At 43.0% G+C, this 23,015-nt stretch overlaps 1 protein-coding gene across 3 annotated transcripts in view; it reads right to left on the bottom strand.

Annotated features, from left to right (window-relative positions):
* Window positions 1-24: 24 nt before the first annotated feature.
* Window positions 25-23,015, bottom strand: part of RNF130 (ring finger protein 130) — a 51,073-nt gene continuing 28,082 nt past the window's right edge. The window contains exons 6-9 of one of the 3 annotated variants that reach the window (XM_065643965.1): window positions 17,797-17,893; window positions 16,558-16,762; window positions 14,406-14,499; window positions 11,282-11,474 (exon numbers count right to left, since the gene is read on the bottom strand). In XM_065643965.1, the coding sequence (XP_065500037.1) occupies window positions 11,459-11,474; window positions 14,406-14,499; window positions 16,558-16,762; window positions 17,797-17,893 (412 nt within the window). In that variant the 3' untranslated portion in view covers window positions 11,282-11,458. Of the gene's footprint in view, window positions 6,738-11,281; window positions 11,475-14,405; window positions 14,500-16,557; window positions 16,763-17,796; window positions 17,894-23,015 lie in introns of those variants that run through there. The other 2 variants (XM_065643966.1, XM_065643964.1) reach the window with 2 other exon arrangements.

The raw sequence follows: 23,015 nt of genomic DNA, 5'->3' as shown, positions 1-23,015 counted from the left end.
GTAGTACATTAGCGAACCCTAACTAACTGGTATGCACTATTAACATACTGGCATATACCACATAACTACAATACAGTGTTGTACTTACATCAAAACATGTCAAGAAGTTCTGCTGCTGTGAAGCTACAATTCCCCGGGGGCTGGGAAGGTCTGACTGCTGGGAGGCGCCGCAGCCCCCGCTGCCCCGTGTCCCCGCAGCGTCCCCGTCACTCGGCCAGACCCCGGGAGCTGCCGGCCGTTTTGCGTTACGTGGTCTGCGCTCCACCTCGCAGCAAGCCAGTTCAAACAGACTTTGCATTTTACACACACGCCTTTATTTTTTTTTTTCCCCCCCCCTTGGTATTTGCTGCCATGTCCCAAACCCAAAGGCTGGGGTGTCCCCTCTCTGCTGGAATAAAACGATCCCTTTTCGGTGGATTCTGTGCATAGGTAGCCATGGCCTCGAGCAGGTGATCCCAAGTAGGCACGGTCGTACAGAGAAGCTTTTAGTATTTAACATCCACTTGCAAACTGCAGCAGGGCTGACCGGATAAGCAGAAGAGCGATGCTATTAATCAGTTTGCTCAGAAAGGTTATTCTGCTTTATAAGACTAGCATGACAGACCTTACCAGTGCTGGGAGTAAAGCCTACACATATGGGATGGAAAAAGTCTACCTGCTGAGGTGGTGGCAACTGAGATTTTTTTTTTTTTTCATGTAGCATCTTCCTGCGCACACACAAAGCGAGCCCAGGCAGGTGACAGGCTGGGACGCTGCCTCGCTGGCTGCGATGCAGGAACCGCACCGATCTGCAAACAGGAGCTTTGCTTGAACGGCCTCAAATGTCCCATTGAACTTTCCTGGCTTGAGAGCAGCAAAGAGCATCAACTTTCTTTTCAAGCCCAGACTTTCTTATGCTGGCGCATGGGAGGGTTGTTGAGCTCTTTTCTTTAATATCCGCCCTAATGCAGCCCAGGTATGTGCAAAGGCTGAGGGCAGACACAGGCTTTACTGCCTGGGACAGCCAGAGGGTGTTACAGACACGGCCACGGTAGATCAAGAGCAAATTTAGGCATCAGACGCCATCACCACAACCCAGCAGAGCTGCTCTGTTGGGAATTAGCGGCTCTTGTTCCCCTGAGGGGTTTGGGCCACTGAAGACCAAGTCAGAGCCAAGCAAAGATGAGCACGGGGGAAGCAGCAGGAAAAGAAAAAGGCAAATGATGCAGCAAACACACACCGCTCTGGGCAAAGATTAAAAACCGTCTTGCTCCTGAGGGGCTGAGGCGCAGGGAGCTGCAGGCGGATGCCAGCAGAGGAGGGAACAGCCCATGCCCGGCAGGACAGAGGGAGCCTCCATCTGCATCTCCAGCGATTTTTAGGCTGTGAAACCCCAGCCCCAGCTGTATGACACTAGCTCACATTACACCTCAGCCTTGCAATGAAATCACTCTGAAGAGCCTCAACTTTCAGCAAAACCCTGTGTACTTCTTACTTTGTAGGAATATTAATACTTAATTACAACTCGTAAGGGAAGGGACTATTTTTTGGCAACACCTTCTACCATGCTCAGAGACCCTGGACATTATTGGCATAAAAAGAACAGATACTTAGACAGTATTGCACAACCTACACATCTGTCTCTGTTCAACTGGGCATCTCCATGAGGCTAGTGGGCTGAGGACCGAAAGGATGCTTCGTGCAGGGATCCACAGAAGGAGCATCGCACAGCAACAGCCCGTGTCCCACCCAGCCTGCTCCACACTCCCACGGACCGTGATGCTGGTTTGGAGCGATGAATCCCCTTCGAGGGGCTGGCTGGCACGGTGGTGGCACGGTGACGGGGAAGATGCTGGAGGCCAGTGGTGGCAGTGCCTGCACAATGGGGACCTTCGCCCGGCTCTTGAGAGGAGGAGGAAAGCAGTAGTAATCAACGAGGTGAAGGGCAGAGATTAATCAGGGAGGATAAAGAGTGTTTGGGAATGTTACAGGCTTTTAAAAAGAGCAGGTGAACAAAAGGATCAAACAACTGACATAGAAAAAAGTTGTCAATTAGTGCTGCTTTGAAAGACTGGTGTGAGCAGCTTTCACACCCCCCACCCCGCCTCGAGCACCAAGTGAACCTGACCGGCCCCTGCGAGGTCGGGGTTTTGGCCAACGGGTCAGGACGTCAGCGATGGGGGGTTGCACAGCACCACGGCCCTGCACCGGGAGCAAAATCCCATCCACAGCCCCGCTCTCGTCACTGCACCCCGTGAGGAAAGGGTTGGGGGGGTACAACGTTTTCTCTTGATTATTTCAAAGACATCGGAAACAAAGTCGAAATGAGCACCGGCCTGCAGAAGTACAGTATACATTTCTCCTGATTTCCACTCAATATGATAAACTGGAGCACCTCTCCCTCTGTCGCCCCCTCTCCCGCTCAGCAGATTGCACCCAGCGCGCTGGAGCACGGGCTGCCCTGACGGCAGGACCCTGCGCTGCACCAAGGCTGGCAGGGAAAGGAGAGAAACTGAACATATCTTTAAATATAACAACACATATGCAAGCTGTCACAGCACGTCATGTGCTCTTCTGCACGGCCCAGGTTGAAAAATTAGGTCACATATGGATGTGTGAGACAGGGTGAAAAAGGAGCGAAAGCTTCACTTGTGAAGTTCAAGGTGTCTCTGCCCTGAGCCCTCCTGCCCTCCTCTCCCCACCCGCAGGGCTGGCAGCAGCCCCTGTATTTACCCCGTTGCGCCTTGGTGTGAGCGGTGCCATGCTGCTTGCTTCGTTGTAAAAACCACGTGCATGACTATCAGCTAAGCAAAAAAAAAACCATACATGTTTTTAACGACTAAGTCAACTCACTCCCTAGTAGTCAGGCTGCAGAGCTCAACACTGGTGCCTTCATCCTTCAGCTCATGGCCTGTGACTGTGCCATTATCTCAAACCTAAACTGGGCTGAGTCCTGGAGCCTCAGCCTGACCCTTGGCTCCTGCACACCTCCCTCTGCTTTTCAGTAGCTGGTAAAGCTCTTGGCTCTCCCAAGCCTTTGCACTGTTTTACGTGAGCGTGTTTAAAGAAAACAAGATGTGTAAAAGTCTCATAACATGGTCCTAAACACATTTATTTAACTATTTGTGGTCTTTCCTCGGCTTATGTAGGATATCTGGCTATTCCTAAAGCATCCTCAGGTGCCAGGGCAAGCATCCCAGAAGCAACGGGACAGTACAAACAGATACCAACACAGGAGCTCGCCAGAGGGAGGAATTGTGAGTGTCGTTAAGTAAATTTTAACATGCTTCAAATTGAATACTTAATGTTAGTATTATAGGTAAAAAGCACACTTACAGTCTGTTTTTCTCTTTTTTTTTACTGGCAATTATCCTCTAAGAACACAAGCAAACCTTGATTTTACAAATATCTTACGGGAACATGCAAAACTTTCATAGAACTAGAGGCTGGGAAAGAGAAAGTGAAGTGCCGGGGTTTAAATAGTTTAGGGAAACACTTGGAGATAAAAGCTTTTTTTTTTTTTTTAAATATGTAGAAGTCATAAAATTAATGTTTTCTGTTAAAAAGCACTTATTTTAAACCTTAAAAATTATTTTCCAAGTTACTGGCACTTGCAGTTCTTGGTAGATTGCAGTATATTTTACTTCTGTGAAATGACTCAACCATCCACAGCACCACTGCAGCAGAACAACGATACTCATCAAGCTTTTTTTATATACTGATTAATATTAAAAGGAAAACCTCGAACTTACCAGCACAGCCCAGAAAAAATACCCACGTTGCTGTGCTGCCTCCTCCCCATCCTAAATATGACTAAGTAGAAGAACGCCTGCGACAGCATGTCCCAGCACGCACGTAGGGATCAATTGTTTGAACGAGCTTTTAATTTTTCAAGTGTTGCAAGATTTTGTAAATCCAGGATGTCAATTATAATTGTTAGCTCCCTTATCCAAGATGCTACAGCATGAATCTGTTTTTAAATCACTATGCCAGACCTTGATCTCCACAGAGCCAACTCCTTCCTTCCCCGCTAAAACCAAGATGTTAGGCTAGAAATAAGGAGCTTTAACAAAATATAAATGACATTATTTATTATTTTGTCTTTGGGGGCTTTGTACTTTGCAATGTTTGTCTTAATTTCCATTTGTTTTTTAGCTTTTCTGTACACTCGGGTACACAGCTGGTGCCAACGCTCTCAGCTGGAGCTGAGAAACTATCAGTTTTGTTTTGGTGCCAAAACGGTGACGTTCCCGGTGGCCTTGGGGCAAATCCCCGTGTCAGGCTGAGGCAGCCCCTCCGAGAGGGATTTGCTCGGAACATCCATGCCCCAGGCAGTGCTACGAGGGGCTCGTCCCAACCAAAACCCACTGGCAGGGGCTCTGCACCCAGCTCGGGCTCTCGTGACGGTGCCCGTGGCGGTCGTGTCCTTGCTGGAGACACCCAGATGTTTTTGTATTTAACCATGAACACCCAGGCGTTTGCCGGTTTGTTGTAACTGACTGCCCGCCACGGATAAAAACAAGCCCTATAACACCCTGGAGAGATGGTGATTTTTCTCTCGGGCGTTTATTTTCGGAAGTCCCCCGCTCTCACTTGTCTGCCTGCTGTGAGCTCGCACATGTAATTGCAAAAACGGGGGTTGCTCAACCAGCCCTTCCGCCACCCCCGAGCCTCGTACGGGCTTGAGCTCAGCTCAGCCAGGCTGGGTCTGGGAGCTCTGCCCGGGCTCGCCGGCGCTGTTGGGAGCTGCCCCGCTTTGCGCACCTGCGAGGGGAGGAAGGATGCTGACCGCCGCCTGCGCCAGCCACCGGCTGGCGTTTCTGCCACCTTCACTTCTGCTTTGTAGGAGAAAGTGGGTGTTAAAATTGTGCTCTTAAAAAGTTTGGGGTTTAAGCATATTTCTAGAGTGAGCTGAACGGCAATGAAAGTGCATTTGGTAAATATAAATGTGGGTATTACGAGAAAAGTCTCCCTACGCTTCGCATCACCCACTCTTGAATTATCAGATTAAATAAAGCTGATGCACAGCAACGAAAGTCAAAACACACTCGGCAAAGAGGATCATTTCCTCATTTTACAGAGCTGGGTTTTTCTTTTTCTCTTAAACATCCGTGTTAAAGACACTGCTGAACCACACTTCAGGTAAGGATATATGTCAAGCAGACTGCTATACAATTAAAAAACATAATAAAGGAGGGGAAATTCCCCTGCTTGTAGCAAAAGCGGATGAAATTAAAGCATGGCAGGGTATGTCTTACCTTTCTTTTCGGCTTAACTGATTTCTCAAGATGCCTATACAGAAGGTGAAGCTTTGTTTCACATTACAAGGACATGAATGCATTTCTACACCTACAGTAACTCAGAGTGCGATGGAGAAAAATCTAAACATTCATTAAACAGCTATGCATTGTCTGCTAGGAAAAGGTGGAGCAGAAGCACTCGCTCCTCCACATCTGCTCATTTGAGGAACGCTGTGGATGACTTAACCCCAGCGGTTCCTCTCTCGCTCTCCCTTTCTGCATTACTCCTTCAGAAGCTTCCAAATAATATTCATTTCCCCGCCGCTTTTGTCACACGCCGGTAAAAACTGATTTTTCCTGCAGTGTCAAAGCGGTTGCTGCTTTCCTTTCTTCTGCTGCTTTCTGCATTCCCATTATTGATGTCAGTGGGAAAGGGCACAGCTTAGAGAATGTGTTTGTTATTTAACTGTTGCAGATCTTGACGGGAGAACAGGATAAGAAGCTTACCTCTTTTCTTCTCTGCGTAATGCCAACATGCTGGCTTTTAAAAAACCTCAGTGAAAAATTCGGTGGATTTTTTTTAACCCCACCCCCCCCAAAAAAGTTAAGTGAGAAAGAAAGCTAATTAGATTCCTGCATATTTCAAAAAGTCTAACGGTTTTCAGGTAGATCAAGTGCTGGTTCTGTGAATGTCCTCTCTACGGAAAGAGACTCACTTGACTTGAGCACACGGAAGGATCAAAACTATATTCTGTGTATTCTTCTCCTGCTTCAATCGAACCAGAATAAAAAACAAGCATCAAGTTCCTTGAAATCTTTCTGCAAATGTAGGTCCTCTCTGGAGCTTTAACATCAGACTGGCTTGCTATTGTCCGGGGTTACATGGGTTGTAGGAAACTCAATGCACTTATAAGGGTCCCTTTCAGAAGGGGCTATTTCACAGTAAGGTTATGGATTGACCGAGATATATGAGTGCTTTTACCAGTCACTGGCCATCTCCTCTACAACCAGTTTCCTTTCTGACATTGCCCAGCCATCTGGACAATTAAAAAACTGGAAACAGCAGACGCCTGTGTGAGAGACGCCTTTGCAGCCCAACACAAACTCTTAGGACCACCGTTAAAACCTCTTCTGCTTCGCCGCGGCTGGACCGACACGGCTCCCCATGCTGTTACTCAGCTACTTCCATCAGACAATCGTGCTTGCACGCAACTCTTTGTCAGCTCAAAGATGCCACCCTCAGAAACCACCACAGCTGGTCTTCGTCTTTGCAATCGAGAAGGTGGGTTCGTGTTCTGGAAAAAGCAGCTCTTCTTCAGACAAAGGAGATCCATGGAAAGAGTACACAACAATAGGAATGAGAAACGAAAACAACGGAAAAAGGGCCAGGAAGGAGCATGGATTCCTTTCAGGTTTTGTTCTCGTCATACATGTCCAAGGCAGGCTCGATGGTTGAGAACTCGCTCTCGTAGACCAGGCTTCGGGGGGACAGAGAGTTGCGATGGAAGAAGTGACTGCCTACAAGAGATAGAACAAAACCTCGTTAGGAACACACATGGACAATGCAAGAACCGAGTAAAGCATCCTTGTACGCGAGTGTCAACCGCAAACACAGTACGTGTGGAAAAAACAGCCACTCTAACTCAAACCAGCAACAGCCATATGAAATAGTTCACCTCTGTTCATGTGTTCCCCTGCCAGCTCAAAGCACCTGCTTTCCAAATGCATGAACGATCCCACCTCAAACAGCTCTTTCAGATAAAACAGGTCAAGTCTGAGCAAGGCTGGGGCAGGCCGGAGTTTCACACTCGGCACTTGCTGTTGATTTACAGCCTTGTAAAGCTGGCATGTGCTTCCTCGAGACACCCAGAAACCTTTGGTAGGTGCCCCGGTCCCTGTGCCGTGCCCCAGCACAAAGTGCTCGAGCACGGGGTCGAAAGGAGCAGGCTGAGCCAGGATGTCACCAGGGATCGTCCCACCGCTGCTGCCGAGAGTCCGACTCCTCCAGAGCTCAGCAACCTCCATCCCCCCGGAGTCACCTCCATATTTCCTTACACAGAACCAAAGGAGATCCAACCTTCTCCAAAACTGGTGACACCTAAAACGAGCACCAAGTGGCTATTTATAGAGTGGGGAATGAAAGTTCATTTTTTTTTTTTTTTCCTCGATGGGAGTTAAACCTGGTGTTCCCGCAGCTCTCCAAACCCACAGATGTGCTGTGCGAGGAGCCCGGCCCTGCTGGTGTACACACAGTTCTCTCTGAACGCATCTACCAGATCAGGCCCTTGGCCAAAACGTTTCATTACTCAGTTTCTCGATCCCAGCAGGGATTAGCTGGGAGCAAGGCTGCTTAGAACACAATACACCAGGCAGCCAAATTGGAGGCAACTGAAACGCTTCCAAGTTCATGGAGAAGGCACCCAGCAAACCAAGGTACCTCCAGTTTCAGGCATCAGTGGAGCAAGACACTTAGGGGATTGCAGTTTTAGCCCTGGCAGAATTTAGGTGCTTAAATCTTCCTCCTTTCTTTGCCAGATTTTGAGTCCAGCCTATGCCCTTCTGAAATAAAGAGCTTACAAAACATATGAGGGAAGAAGAATTTAGCTGCTTCTGTCTGAAACACCTTTTCTCCTTCCCCACTCACCCAAAAGACAGAGACTCAGAAAACAAAAAAAGAATGTTATGGGTCTGGATTGTTTGATTTTCAATGACCAAATCTCAGTCTGCTGTTGAAATAAGCCATAGATATTGAATGTTTCATCTTTCTTTCTTCTACCCACTGAAATGTCATATACTGAACAGCCAATGCTGAAACAAAACAAAAGAGATTCTACAACCTCGGTGTTGCTCTTGCTTTTATTACACAAAAATCAAACAGGGGATTAGGAAGCAGACAGCCCAGGCAGTCATTTCCTGTGTGTGCGCCCAGACTTCCACTCCAGCAGATCCAAGGGAGAGATTTAATCAACAGGCAGACAGGTCATCTGATAACAAATTTTAAAAATTATTCTGGAAAAAGGCACTATATATCCAACACCTCTAAAATTCTTTACTGTGATGTTTTCTTGTTTCTTGTCAAAATAAATTCAAGCCACCCACTGCCAGGGAGCCTGCATGTTTCCACACAGACCCAAACCTCTTGGCTTTCACACCACTTTTGGGACACGTCATTCATTCTTCTTCTAAATGTCTCTCTCCCCAACCATTCGGCACAGCCTGCCCAGCGCTGAAAACCCAGCTGCTGCTCAGGGCTCTTCAACACTCACTCACCCAGTGCTCTAATAACTGGGTCTGAACCACTGCCCACAATTTACAGAAACAGAGTCAGCAGGGCACAGTGACCCAGCTACGCTCATCTTAATGCAGAAAATTGCTAGTGGTTGTTTAAAAACATGGCACAAGCCCATTTACTGAATAAATCTATTTTAAGGACAACTAGAAACATCCGCAGTTCCAAATTCAGCTTATGAATCTGTTCTTCCTATTTTGCACTTACCAAGAAAGATCAAGATCTATCCCTAAGGTATGGAAAACAAATGGAAAATCTGCATTGTTTTAATAGATGAAAATGAATTCTTCAGTGCTCTCTGCCAATGTTCATTATATACTTACAAAGAACTTTTCCAATAACTTGTATTGACTCTGAAAATAAACATACTACACTGGCACTGATCTCCACCCCTACCAGAGGACGCTACAGAGGTGGGCACAACGCCAAGGCCAAAAATCAGAGACAACAGCAATGTTGTAGCATTGCAGGTGCATCAGGACTAATCACCACCTGGTGCTCTTTCCATTGGCAGGTATTTTAATGCCCTCAGCCTTTGGTTAAGGACACAAACAGTCCTTCCACAGCTCCCTCGACACGACAACTTAACATGGAAATCCAACCAGAGCATTTCCTAACTCAGACAATCTGCTCTAGACACCCTCTTGGTTATGAACAACAGAGCAGGATTATCTCATAAAGCATCCTTCCCTTGGAGCCAGCTGTGCAGCAAGGCACTGCTACTCCCTCCTGAACTATACCCTATTATACTCTCTCTCTAAAATATATATATATTATATTTTATCGGTCAAGTCCTGCCTTCTTTTTTACTCATCCTTTATGTATGGGTATCTAAAAGCATGGTGGGCAACAAAAACTTTGAGGATTTCCTTCTTGTGTCTATCCAGAGTCAAAAAATTGAGTTTCTGAGATGGTGCAGAGTATTTCATTAACAGGACAAACTCACACTGCTAGACTGACCTGTAACTAGCCTTGCAGATACTGTCTGTATTTTTGTTAACACTTTGTTGACACTATTGTTAGAGGCTCAAAAGAAAGATTAAAAAAGATGGCCCTGGGTTATTTACATCCTCTACAGAGGGAAATGCACTAGAAGCTCCATCAACCACTTTGTTCCCAGTATCAATCAACTGCTGCTGCTCTGTAGAAGAAACATGAACTGAACCGTTTGTGGTTCACATCTGGGTCACCAGGCTGCTCGGGCTGTCCCTGCACATCCCTCCCAACAGCATTAAAAAGCACTTAGGGATTTTCGTTTCAGGAGACAAGCACAAACCCACCAACTTTACTATTGCTGTTGAGAGAGGCGTGAAAAAAATGTCACCGTTTGTTTCATAGCCTGTACCCTAAATCATGCTCTAACCTCATTCCTCCATTTCTGGCAACACCACTGGGTTGACAAACACTGTATTTTACATGGAGACCATTCTCAGACACGGGATGGTTGAGGTTTTCTTCGTGTGTAAATCCAATGGGGTTTTCCAGTCTTTCAAAATGCACTTACTGCTTTATTGATTGTTTTCATGTTTCTTTCAAAATTTCACAAGGACACACTGAAAAATAATTCTATTAAATATACTGAAGTTGTCATATAATTCATTTATTATAAAAGCTGCCTTCTCAGCTGAAGCCTGCTGGACAGGCAAGAATTAAGAAACTATTTTAATGTAGACTCTGGCTGTGTTCCTAAGTTCTGAAAGTGCCTATACATAAAAATAAAATTAAATTAAATCCTCTATTTCCCAGTACATAAAACAAGTAAATCTTACAGCAGAATTGTTTCTCTCTGTTCATTTAATTAAATTAGAAAACATTAAGTTTCAAACATCTACATCTCAATACGAGGACAGCAAAACCAACCAAATGCAGAACAGGTTTTAACTTTTATCAGTTATACTTTCCTTACCAATTTGTTACCTTCATCTCACTAACTCAGGCATTAGCGTTTGGCTGTGAATCAGATCCGCATGTTTTAACCGACTGTTGTGAAATTACTCACACGCCGCTTGCATAAGTAAACTTGCGTGAAGCAGCCGGAGCGAGGACGGCGATGAGATGTTTTCCCTCTGCCTCCGCACCGGCAGCAAAGCCGCAGCAAGAAGGGACATGTTTGCATAGAGTTTCCACATCACAGCGAAGACCATTATCCATTTTTCATTATCCGAATTTGAACAAAAACTACCCCCTGTCACTAACATGAAAGGAGGCTTCACGGAGGGGGGAAAACTACCTTTTCACTTAGGAAGGAAGAAGTGGTTTAGAGTAGCTTCACTTTTATCAGAAGGAAGGGTGGGGTGAAAGCAAAGGTAAGAAAAGTTTTATGGTTTGTATGTCGAGAAAACAGTGTTGCAAACCTTCAGCAATGCCTGACCTGAGACAAAAATCATACTGTGGTCCTTCCAGTGTGACAGAGAAGCATTACAGGAGCAGAAACGGAGAAAATGTTCTTATTTCAAATTAATTCTCAGCTGGATTCAAGGCAAACCCATTATATACTAGAATGCTCAGCTCAGCTTTTTTCCCTAACAAGTTGGTCTGGAGCGATTGTTCATAATACTCTTGTTAGTCATTCCAGTGCTGGGTGGCATCGTAAGAACGGCATGGCATGAGACTTCCACTTGTTAGCTCGAGTGTCCCAAATGAAAGGAGAAAAATACAGATTTGCAAAGACGAAATCATTCAAACGAAATAAAGCACTTAATAAAATTTACAAAAGCCTGTCAAACTTAAGTACTGACTAAAGTCGAAGAAGAAAAATAGAATTCTCACAGAGTAAGATTTCATAATTAAAGTTTTTATTTCTTCACTTTTTCCTTAATACAAAGCTTTGGCATCAGCAAATTTTATGAAAAAATAGAATGTACTAAATAATTGCTTGTGCTGCATGATCAATAAATGATGCATAAAAATAGGTGTCTCCATCCAAGGCAATCAGCCGGAAAGCGTTTCTTCAATACCATTCTGCTCTGTGGGGCAGAAAAAAAGGAACGAAATATTTATATTAAAGGAAATACTGCCAATACTAAAAAACAAAACAAAAGCAAAACAACTTGTAAAAGTTAGTGAGAAATGACTACTCATACAGGGCCAGAGCATTAAAAGAGGTCTGTATATCATTCCTACAGGACCAGCAAAACAGCCAGGACAGTCAGAGGTTTGAGCACTTTTAAACTTCTGAGGAAATTCTATCTGCTACTGAAAACTTGCTCTAAGTGGTGATATTCAACATCTGGGCTTTTTGGACATTAAAACACAGTTATACAGTAATTTCTGCCTGTTCCCTAAGAAACAAAATGTGTTTCTTTTGTTCCTTTAGATCACTACCTAAATAATTTAATAGTAATAGTGCATTAATATTATGACATTGAGAGAAAAGCAGCCGGTTCCTTATTTTCTTATCACTTAAACAATGTTTACTTCTATCAGGAGCTATTTAAAAATGCATATGTGTGTGTATATACATATGCACAAACATATGTATACAGTCATGTATATACACACACACACACAACTCCAGAACTATTGCTCTAAATAAAATGTTTAAGGTGCAGGAATGACAGACAAAAAAAAAAAGGATCAGGACATGTTTTTAGGTGAGTTTTAATGCAGAATATTTGGCACCTTTTACTTGCATCAACACATTATATGGCCTCATTCTTGCTACTTTTGTTTTCTGATAAGAAAAAACCCTCGGCTTTCTCTTGAAACACTACTATAACAAATGTAGGGTATGCCAGCGTTGCTTTTTATATGCAGCACAGCATAAAAAGCAGGTATGCTGTTATGACATTTAATGGAAATGGCAGTGAGAGGGAGCTGCCACATATCTGGCATGAGACTCGGCACAGGAAATGCTTTGTCTGGCACTGGGGAACGTAAAGTGTCAACGAAACAATAAATCTAAGCATTACTGTCATACACACACATTTTAAGCTGTCTACAATGGGTAGTTAAACCCAACAGCACTTGTGGAAGCTGCTTAGATCTCAAAGGACTCAGTCGAAAAGCTGCTGAGGTTAAAGGCTGAGGTAGGGACCTCAGTTACCTAAAGAAGTGATTTTTGACAGCTCTGGTTTCTGTGATTCCTAGTTTTCTTAAGTTTGCCTCAAAGAATACACTTGTATATGCTTGCACTTCCATTCCTATCGCTGGGGAAGGAGTTCTCCTTACATCAGCGCGCCCTGTGTTTGTGCTGAGGGAACATCACTGTGAAAACACTTCGCTGCAGGCCCTGTCCCTCTGCCAATGCGCAGAAGCTTGTCCTTTCAGTAAAAATAGACACAGATCCCACTGAGCAAAAGACAACAAAAAAAGAAGAGTTGCGAGGCGAGGCAGAAATGCAACTGCTATCAGTGCCCACATCTGGATGATACCACATGGGCTGCGGTTCCTTTGTCTTCTTCCTAATGATGTGGAAATGCCCAGAAACGCAGACGTTCCCCTTTCCCAGCTCATCTTTCCCAAGCTATTTTCCGGTGCAGATTAACTATGTCCAGCTACAGCTATGTGGCCAAGTTGCTGATTGATTGTTGCAATTTCGAGATTTTGACAAATACGGAAAAAAAACCCAAAAAACAAAAAAAAACACCACAGGAGATTTGATAGGGCTATTTGAAGTACTAAAACTTTTCTTCATTAAGCCCTTTGGAATTAGTACCTGAAAAGAGGAGGAAAGGGAGACTTGCCAATTAGTGGTAATTAAAGGTTCCTGATGACCAAAACCTCTAAGAACTTATTATAGCCCCTCCTGTAGAAGATTAGCTTGAGACTGTCTAGAATTTTACACTGGAGACTATTAGACATGTTTCCATCTTATTGAGAAGGACACCTTATACTTTCCAGACAGCAATAAAAGTAAAAAACCCTTCTATCTCTTATGTCAAAAAAAAAGAAAAAAATGGAAATTTAATTTAGTTCATAAAGCTACATTTTGAAGCTGCACCTTAGACTGCCTTTGAATCTCACCCCACTTTTGGGAAGAGATCAACACATTTAATGGAAACTCAGCTGTGTCAAGATGTTTGGAGACGAAGAAAGATATTGACACTTCCCCACCCCAAATAAATTTTGATTAAATATATATCATGAGCCCAGATGTTCCGTACACCTAAAATGAAAATAGGTAGATGCACCTAGTTAATGTATCCACAGAACAGATTTATACTTGCCTACACACAGAACTATTAAAAAAAACACTGAAAGTCATGTGCCAGAGCCATTTCTTGTCCAGCCTGTCTGAAGAGAGGATTTGGGGTGTCTATAAAAATTAAGAAAATGTGGATGTCTAAGCGCTGCTTTGATGGCAATTCTTAAGCACACGCAAATGAGAGGTTAGAAGATTGGTCTGCTCTGTTCACTTAAGAAACACTAGCGTAGTCATTGCTTTCACCTCTCCCTCTCCTAAAAGCAAAAAGTTATATTCTATTTAAATATCATTTTTTCCCCTCAGCTGAAAGTGTGACAACTAGAGAGATTTTATCTTTTTTAAAAAAAAAATTTAATATGAAGTCTGATCAAGAAATTGAGGTGAAAACTCTCAAAAATAACTGATGGTGGTAAATTCTGGCTCTGCCAGGCAAATTTTGAACATGGGGATTTAATGGCAAAAAAATCTAGTATTTCCCTAGACCGTTCATCAAGGACTGAATATAAATATTCTCTCTTGTTCTTGTTCTGTATTGCCACTTGGCAAGATTTCCTCAGACAATGCAGTTAAATGTAAATTAAGATATTACCCTGGAACCTCCTGTTAGCAGAGATGCTTATATTTGAGAAAAGCATGAAAGGCATTTGACACTTTGAAAAATCCATTTTCCCCCCTGTCTACTCTCTTGGTATTTGTTCCCAGTGTTGCCCACGACACACACCCACCAGCAACATAGAGAATATTTACTTACTCGTTAGCATTCAAGCTAGCTGTGGCTTTGATGATCATGTAGCAGAGTGTGAGGGCACTGAGGAGGCCAAAACTGGCAATAATAAACCATTCTTCTGTTGACAAAGGAAAGGGAGGAAATCACTCGTGGGAGAAGGCTTATGTCAAAGCGATGCCAATATTCCCCTCAGACACCACTGGCGGGAGGCAAGAGGCTTCTAAGCCATGAGTGGCACCAGGAGGTGAAGCAGAAGGTTAGGCCAGAGTTACTGCCGGGACAAGGCTAGCAAAGAAGAAGCGGAGAGAGGTGTGGAAAAAAAGCGTGGCACAACAATATTTCCTGGCTGAGCCCAAGGGTTAGCGATAAAGGAAGATTATTTAACAATGTAAAGTGAAATGCAGGAACAACGGAAAATGTAATGAAAACTCTGTCTGCCCCCAAGTCAGAAAAGGTTGTCGGGGTTAGTTTTAGATTCGCTGAGATGCAGCTCTTCACATAAACATTCCCAATATATGGTCACAATTTGTGTCTTTGCCCCCTCCCTCCCAAATAAATGCTATAGTGTTACTTTAAAAAAATCCCCCAAAATAGGATCACTTTTCAATAGTAAAACATAACTAGAGTTTTCCATTTAATAGACAGAATTACAACACGGAAAAATAATTTTAACACTGTTGCATATGTACAGACACATTAAAAAAATAAAAATAAGTATAAGGAAGGCTATTAAAGAATGTTCACTATTCAAAGTTCTCCCTCCTCAATATCAATTTGGCACATAGTAACAGATTGGAATACAAACACTTTTGTTGAATATAGCTTTTGGTTTAACTCTCATGCATCAAAGAATGCATGTGCCATCCATAAAATCCAAACATTTGAACAGCCCTTTCTAAAGCTTTATTTTATAAACATTGTCAGAATGAACTGTTCCTGATTATTTCTTGTTTTACCCTGGCATCTCGTCTGTGCAAGAGCAGTGCGACAGCTGGGAACAGACAGTAAAAATATCTTCTGCAAAACCAAGTACTGAAAAGTTCCAGTTAAACTACAGAGTTTTCCCACCCATGACAAAAAGCAGCACACCCACACATTTGCTCTCTGTTCAATAGAGCTGAATACAAGACGAATTGGATGTCAAACACTGTGTGACGAAGTGACTTACTGGTTTTGTAAAGAACCTAGATTTTGTATGTGGATTTTTCCCTTTCAAGTTAGGACATTTCCAGATGTGAACTATGAGTTTCATAAGATTATTTTTAATGAGACATTTAATTTGCTACAGCATCTAAAGAAACACTCTAATGGACTGTATAAGTTATACTGCCTCTTATACATACATGAGTGGCAAATAGTGTCACTACGTTCAAAATCTAGATCATAGATGCACGTAAGCAAAACACAAGGAGAAAATTAAAGTGTTGTACTGCATGGGTTCTATTTTTGCAATTCAGCCAGAAAAACAACCATTCATGCATCAAATTGAGACTGTACAGCATATGGAAAAATGACATAATTCCACACATACTGTATTCATTATAGTGCTATTATACATTAAAAACCTTAGGTAAAATCCAGTGAGTAGAAATTTCTCATGCTGTTCTTATGGATAAGAGCTTGCAAGCAGTGCAGAAACAGTTTTCTGTTGTCATAAAGCACTTGGACAATACTGAAATGTTGTTACATCAAATACTTTTTTTTTAATTCACAAATTTTGTACAAAAAACTGTCTGCTAAGAGACATCAGAATTTCAGCAGTAACGTTCTCAGGGCAACAAATGTCTGCAAAAATAATAATCCACTAAAATATTTATGTTTGTATAAATTATTGCACATGAAGTATTCTGAAAGGGTAAATAGTGGTTTTGGCAATCCAGCTTCTCGTAGTGGTTACCAAATTCAGGAGGGTTATTCTGTTGCCATTTTAGCTCATCCAGCATTCTTTGCCTGCAGATCTAACTGGATATACTATTAATAATGGAAGTGTTGGCACTGTCATACCTTGCGTTATCGGTTCCAGCACAGACCGTGTGCCTCTTACAGTGACACTGGGGTCACCTCTGCCCCTGCAGGGACACGCGTCGCCGCGGCCCCGCAGCACAGAGCTGCAGCAAAGCAAGCACCACGCACCAGGAAAACCACAGAACGCTGCTAGAAGCCAAAGAAAACTTACTTGTCACGGCAATGTTGATCTCCCCCGACCTCGGCGTCAGCTCTCCGTCCTGTGGCAGCTGTGACATCCCGGAGGTGCGCAGGGGCTCCAGGCTGAGAGAACTGTCGTTGGCAAAGTCGCCGAGGGCCGACCGCCGGCTGGGGGGCTGGCCCCTGGTGAGCCTCTCCATGTCAAAGGCTACGTTATCTGTACATGGCACGTTCGGCTGGAAAAACAAGCGATTCCGCGTTACAAGGGCGAATATTCCACGTGTAGTAAGGCTGTAAGTTGAGTAAAGCCACACACACGCTAATTCAGCCGCCGTGGCTGTCCTCAGATCACACAAACGAGCAAGTTCTACCTGAAGTTGCTCCTTCGGTCCACCTTGAAGAGGTGGAGTAAAAAGCAGAAAAAAGGATTAAAATTCAAGAAAGGGACTCAAATATGCTTGTATCATAGCCTATGCCTGCATGGTTTACTACCAGGAGCAATGATGACATGAACTGAATTCTACTGTATCCTCCTCTAAAAATCCAGGTATGTAATTAACTGCAAAAATAGGTCATCCACAACGTATCTGCCACTATATCTTAGAAAAGGTGCAAATTTGCAACTGACACAGCTAAAAATGGAGGCCTGATTATTCTCACTGGCTTGACTCAAAAGCTGCTTTACAAAGTACTTTCATATGCTCTTCTCTTTCCTACTTATTTATTTCTTCTGAAAAGAGCATTGTTCCCACCTTACAATTTTTTTCTCATATGGAAAAGATGGAAAAATCCTCTTTGAGGCTCTTCACTTCTGTCCCTTTGTGAACTGGTCAACAAAAGCAATGCTCATGGATCCCATGAGCTACTTGAGGAAAACTTGCTGGCCTCAGCTAGGGCATGGCTTTTAATGTGTAAACAAATTTAAGAGTGTCTGTGGGAGACTACAACAAGAACAAGACATTTACAGAGTGAATTTAACAAAGGAGGGTTGAAAGAGTTGAGAAAAGGGAAGATGATAGAGAACCTAGTAGACTTCCAGTAGAGAAGAAATTGTTATAAATGGAAATGTAACAATATATTCCCAATGACTGACTAGGGGAAAGAACAACAACAAATCAGCTTTATCAGCAGCAAAGAAATTGGTAAAAAAACCCAAACGCTTTCTGACTAAGGGTACTGGAACACCCTTCTCCTTTCTCCTCTACAATCATTCCTCATGTTCTGAGTCTCACACATGGAAGGAAGAAGAGCTCACACTAGTGCAACTTACCACAATTCCCAGTGCCTTCAAAATGTTCAGTTTACACATTGGACATGTACAGTGCTCACTAAGCCATGGATCCACACAGGCTTTGTGGAAAACATGCCTACAAAACCAGACAAGGCACATATATAATTTGCAAACAATTCTATTTTATACAATGAGAACTACTTTAAGAAACTTCTAGATGGCTTCTTTTTTAATTAAGCCAGCAGAAAAAAAATCTAGAACTGCCAGTATTCTGTGCTGATTGCAATAAGGAAAAAAAAAGAAAAAAAAAATCAAAACCTCCTGGTTGTTGTTGCAACACTTTACTAATAGTTCAACTAGGAAGAAAGACTTAAAGGAAGATTTCCCTCCCACCCCCCCTTTTATTCTGGTGTAAGTTTGCACATAGACAGAAAAACTATGGTAACGAAGTCCCCACCACAACCTTGTGTAAAGTCTTCTCTCAATTTCTTTGTAGAACCTGGCCATAAATTGGGTAGGAAGAGCACAGATCAACCAGCAGTCAATTTTATTCAAAAGTCAGCACAACCAAATCAAACACGCTTCTGTTTGATTTTGAAAGGGCTTTTAGAATCATGACATCTAAGTAAAAAGAAAGTTTTTTCTACAATCAGTTTTCTTGATTCAGGAAGGAAAATATGTCCATCATCATATGATGATCGTATGAAAAGGCAAACTGGGCTTCTAGTTGAACAGCAGGGAACTGCAATAGAGAGCAGTCTGAGTTGCTATCTACATTGCGTACAAAGTCTTGGTCACATACATGAATTTAAATGTAACAGTGTTGGGATTGATATAAACCAATACAACAGGGGAGGGCTATACAGAGACAAAAAACCCCGATATCTAAATTAAAGGAATTAAACGAAATGTCCTCTTGGCTTTTCAAAAGGTAAAGAACTTCTCAGAGCATCATCGTGGCAGAAATGGGCATCCCCAAACTTTCTACGCAATACAGCTTTAGCAAATACTCATAATAACCTAGTCTGAATAACGGCCTATGGTAAGAACTCAGATCTTTCATTTCCAGTGGTACCACCTGCAAAGCAAAAAGCCAGTAAGAGCAGGCACAGCCGAGCACCACAGACTGGTGGTCAGGACAGAGATCAGCAATTACAAAGGCTGCTCAGCCAGCCAAGAGCCGTGCTCTGAAACCAGCAGGTGAGGGAGCGGTGGCAGAACACGGAGTTCTTGCCGTCTGTTTGAGGCACCAGCACGGTCTGCAGGAGGTCACGCGTGTCCCCAAAGCAGCATAAACTCACGACACTGTCCGTCCTCTCCTTTCTCAGCTTGTACTCGCTGCTCTGTGCCTTGATAAGCTCATCACAGTGTTTGGGACTTGTCTCTTGGGATTTTAAAAGCAGAGACCAAATGAGGCGTGTTACCAGATAATTATCTTTTAAATGTCTGGAAAGTGACTGGAGAAAAAGGCCTCATGAATTTGTTAAAAAACATGGAAAAAGACAGTATATAATTGTTTTGTCTATGGCTACTAAGACTGATGGCAGGACTAAAGTACATCAACATAATTAGGTTCCAGTCAGCTACAATTATGTATCCTACCTGCATTAAAGATGCGTAGACTGTTACAGAGTATGATACAGTCAACTGCAGGAGCAAATGAACTTTGCCTATCTGTATCCCAGATACTGCAGGAACAGAAATGTACAGAATCTCAGCTAGTCACTTTGCCAGACTAATTCTTTTAGTAATATGGCGATCACGAAAAACAGAATATATATATTCCTCACTGTTCAAACAATTGCCAAAATACTAACTCATTTCTATCATTATTAAATCTTAATGCATTCCCTTTATTGCTCATAAAACTACAGGAATCAATGTTTAGAAATCCTGGGTGACAGAAACTGGTTTGAAATCTTCTGAAACACATAGAGATGCTATTTTTCTATGTTAGGCAAATTATGGCTTTTTGTTGCTTGTGTTCCCTTTTAAGATTCTGAAGTCTGTTTTTTAGAGTAGGACAAACCTGAAAATCTAATATTTTGGGAAAGAGCAGACATCAAGACTCCACAGAAGCATGAAAACAGCTTTAATATGTTGTTATCGGCTAATCAGTGCTGTAGAAGCACTCAGAACAAGTGAAGCAGGCACCTGATATGGATGCCAACATGCATCTGGTAAATACGACTTATTTTAAAGTCATTAACAGTTTGATATAGTTCAAACGCACCCAAACAGCTCAACCATTTTTGTGGTCTCTTAATTCTTTACTTTTAGTTCCTAAACCTTCAAGAATGTTTATTAATGTGTTGCAAAAAAGTGCAGTTCCCCAAAGGTTATTTATTGACTTAGACCAGCGTGGCTCTGCCTACTATGTATGCAGTTTATCTACTCCTTAAAAAGCTTGCTGATAGCATCACTGTGGCGCAGGCTCTGTCTGGATTTCTCTGCTTGCAAGAGTTATAAAGAAGTTATACAGCAATGAAGACAGTAAACACATGAATTATTCTAAAAACTCAGTCTGACAAGGCAAGTCCTTGCATATCCTACTACCATAAACCTTCTCCATCCTCATGTTTCTGTCGCTTGTTCTCCAAGCGACCCCATAAATCTGAGGAGCTCCTAGCGAATTGCTCTAGGTCACAGCGGCTGGCGATGCTCCCCCAGGAGCCAACGCCAGGGACTCAGTTGTGACACAGCTTGTGCTGCTTCTCCAGCCTCGGGGCAGGAGGAGTCACAGCCAGGCTGGTGGTGCTGAAGGAGTCTCCGTGGGCAGAACTCCAAGCAGGTGACCTGCAGGTATTTTTCCACTCTGTCAGCACACCCAAGCCAGTTGCCCTCCAGCTTGCAATAAACACTATAACAACGACTCTGTTGTACAACACAGCTTCTTTACAGCGTTTCACAGCAAAAAAGCAAGTTGGGAATCTATTTCAGTGGTGTTAACGCCTCCGAATCCGCATGTCATGCAAGGGGAAGGCTTTGAACGGGAGTACAAGTGCTGTTCCCCAAGAGCTCGCTGCATTTCCCCGCTCAGTGCAGCATCCCACCAAAGGGACCTGATCAAAGCAGCATCTTCAGCCTGTGTGCTTTCCACAAAAACAGAGTATTGCTGGGGGAAGAGAGAGACAGCCCTCGCAAGCAGGTAGCAGAGAAAACAGGGGGTGGTACAGAGGTACTGCAGTAAGCAGAAAGGATGGCATTGAGATATGGTGTTAATTTGATCTTAAAAAAAAAAAAAAAAAAAAAAGAAGCTATTTGCAGCAGCACAGAATCAAACTGATGGAAATCTGGCTTAGTTACTTTTGTCACTTTCCCCCTTCTTGCCCAGTACAGGAAATATTAGGAATTTGACTTATAAGTTATTTATTTCAACATATTCAGTACTCTAATTCTCTTCCTGCCTTGTAAATTCCTTCTTTCCCAGGCCATCTTTCTGCCCTTTCCAATGTCAGTCTGTGCTTGTCTCTAACCTGCCACTTCGCTCTCCCCTTCCCTTATCTCTCACTAGTCCTTCACACTACCCCCCGGATCACTTTTCACCCTCAGCTCCTAGATGCAGCAGTGCAACGGTAAAGTAAAACTATCTGAATAAAGAAAATTGTCCATGAGGTTTGTCTTTTGCTAGAATCCTGATATTTGCTTACGCTACTTTTTTTTAACTTACATAATGAAATCCACAAAAGACAGAGATGGTCCTCAGGCTTGTAAGCCTGGGACAGACAGATAGCTGCCTTATCCCTCTGTGCACTGAAAGCTACAGATATGTCCATAGGCTGCTTGTACTGGACATATTTCTCTTTGATGAATGATAGAATGACAGAAATGCGACTGCATTGTTTATAATATTTTTCATTTTCTCTTTAAAAAAAATTTGCCACTATTCCCCACCTGCCGGAAAACTTTACATCACACATACGGTGTTTCACTACAGAGCTGTAGGTGCAGCTTGCTCAGGTGATGGTAGGTTTTGCCTGCTGTGTGTCTGCCCAGACCAGACGTGATAGACAATACTTAACTGCAGAGAACAACTGTGGTACCAAAGGGAAATGCTACTTTTAAATTGATGAAAGCAGCAGGGATGTCATATGTCAGTGATTCCTGCCGTCTAATGATTACAGCTTCCTCAACAGGCACTGTAAGAAATATAATACTTCTAGCCTTTCATTTGCTTCCTCTTGGTCGAGCCATTTTCTCCATGGTTTTCTTGCAATTTATTTTCTCATCTGGCTTAGAGACTCTCCTGTAGGGTTGTGTGTGTGCGTGGGGTTTGTTTTTTTTTTTTTAAACTAACTTTGCATGTTGCACTAAAATGAGAGGTTGAAGTATCAGGAAAAAAAAAAAAAAGGGATTAAACCTCCAAAACAAGATCTGGGGAAAAGAATCTCATATGCTGAAGACTAAAAAAATCTTACATGCAATTTGAAATCTACTGGTTGGCCCTTCATCTACAAATACAAAAATGTCTTGTGGAAGGCATTCATCTCAGTGTTTCCGTCTAGCCAAGATGGTTTTGCACTCAACTCAAAGCTGAACTGCGGCAGATGAAAAGCAAGATTTTAAAAAAGAGAAGTAGAAAGCGAACATTAAAGCTGTCATACAGCCTTCGGCAGGAATGTAATTTGAGCCTTCACTGACCTTATATTCTTATGAAAAACAGAACAGAAAAGGACCTACGCAAGAGCCTTGCTATCTCCTTCACACGAGAGGCGTGTGGGGGTGGCAGCCAGGGCAGCTTCATCCAGCCCTGAGAGCAGGGAGCTCCCCGTCCGCAGGGCTGCGGCTCACAAAAGGTGTCTGAAGGAAACGGACTTACGTTTTTAATTAAAAAAAAAAAAAAAAAAAATCACCTTTGTTAAATGGTCTGATCACATCTGCTCCCTGTTGCAACATATCCATTGCTTGGACAGGGGCTGGTGTTTAATCAGGGAAGTCGACTTTTAGTCCCAATTTTGTGGGAGATGTTTTCCTACCCGATGAAGACTCATTCTCTCTTTGTTGGCGAGGACCTCCCTCTGACCTCTGTTCAGTACCAGAGAAAGGCACAAAGGAGTGGGACTTGTGAACCTCCATTCCACATCCCTGAGCCTCACAGTACTACCCTGATCTACACAAGTGAAGCTTTCTTAAGAGACAATTTTAAAAAAAATTTAAAAAATTTTAAAAAAATCAGCTTAATGGTTCAAAACTGGTGTGTAGTTTCCAGGAGTTTGTCCCCTAATTTCCAAATAATCTTCTACATAACAAATCAAAGA

Source organism: Caloenas nicobarica, chromosome 13 (genome assembly GCF_036013445.1).
Source record: "Caloenas nicobarica isolate bCalNic1 chromosome 13, bCalNic1.hap1, whole genome shotgun sequence".
Classification (NCBI taxonomy): Eukaryota; Metazoa; Chordata; class Aves; order Columbiformes; family Columbidae; genus Caloenas; species Caloenas nicobarica.
The sequence above is the reverse complement of the archived record's forward strand: the minus strand, read 5'-3'. Positions and strand labels throughout refer to the sequence as shown.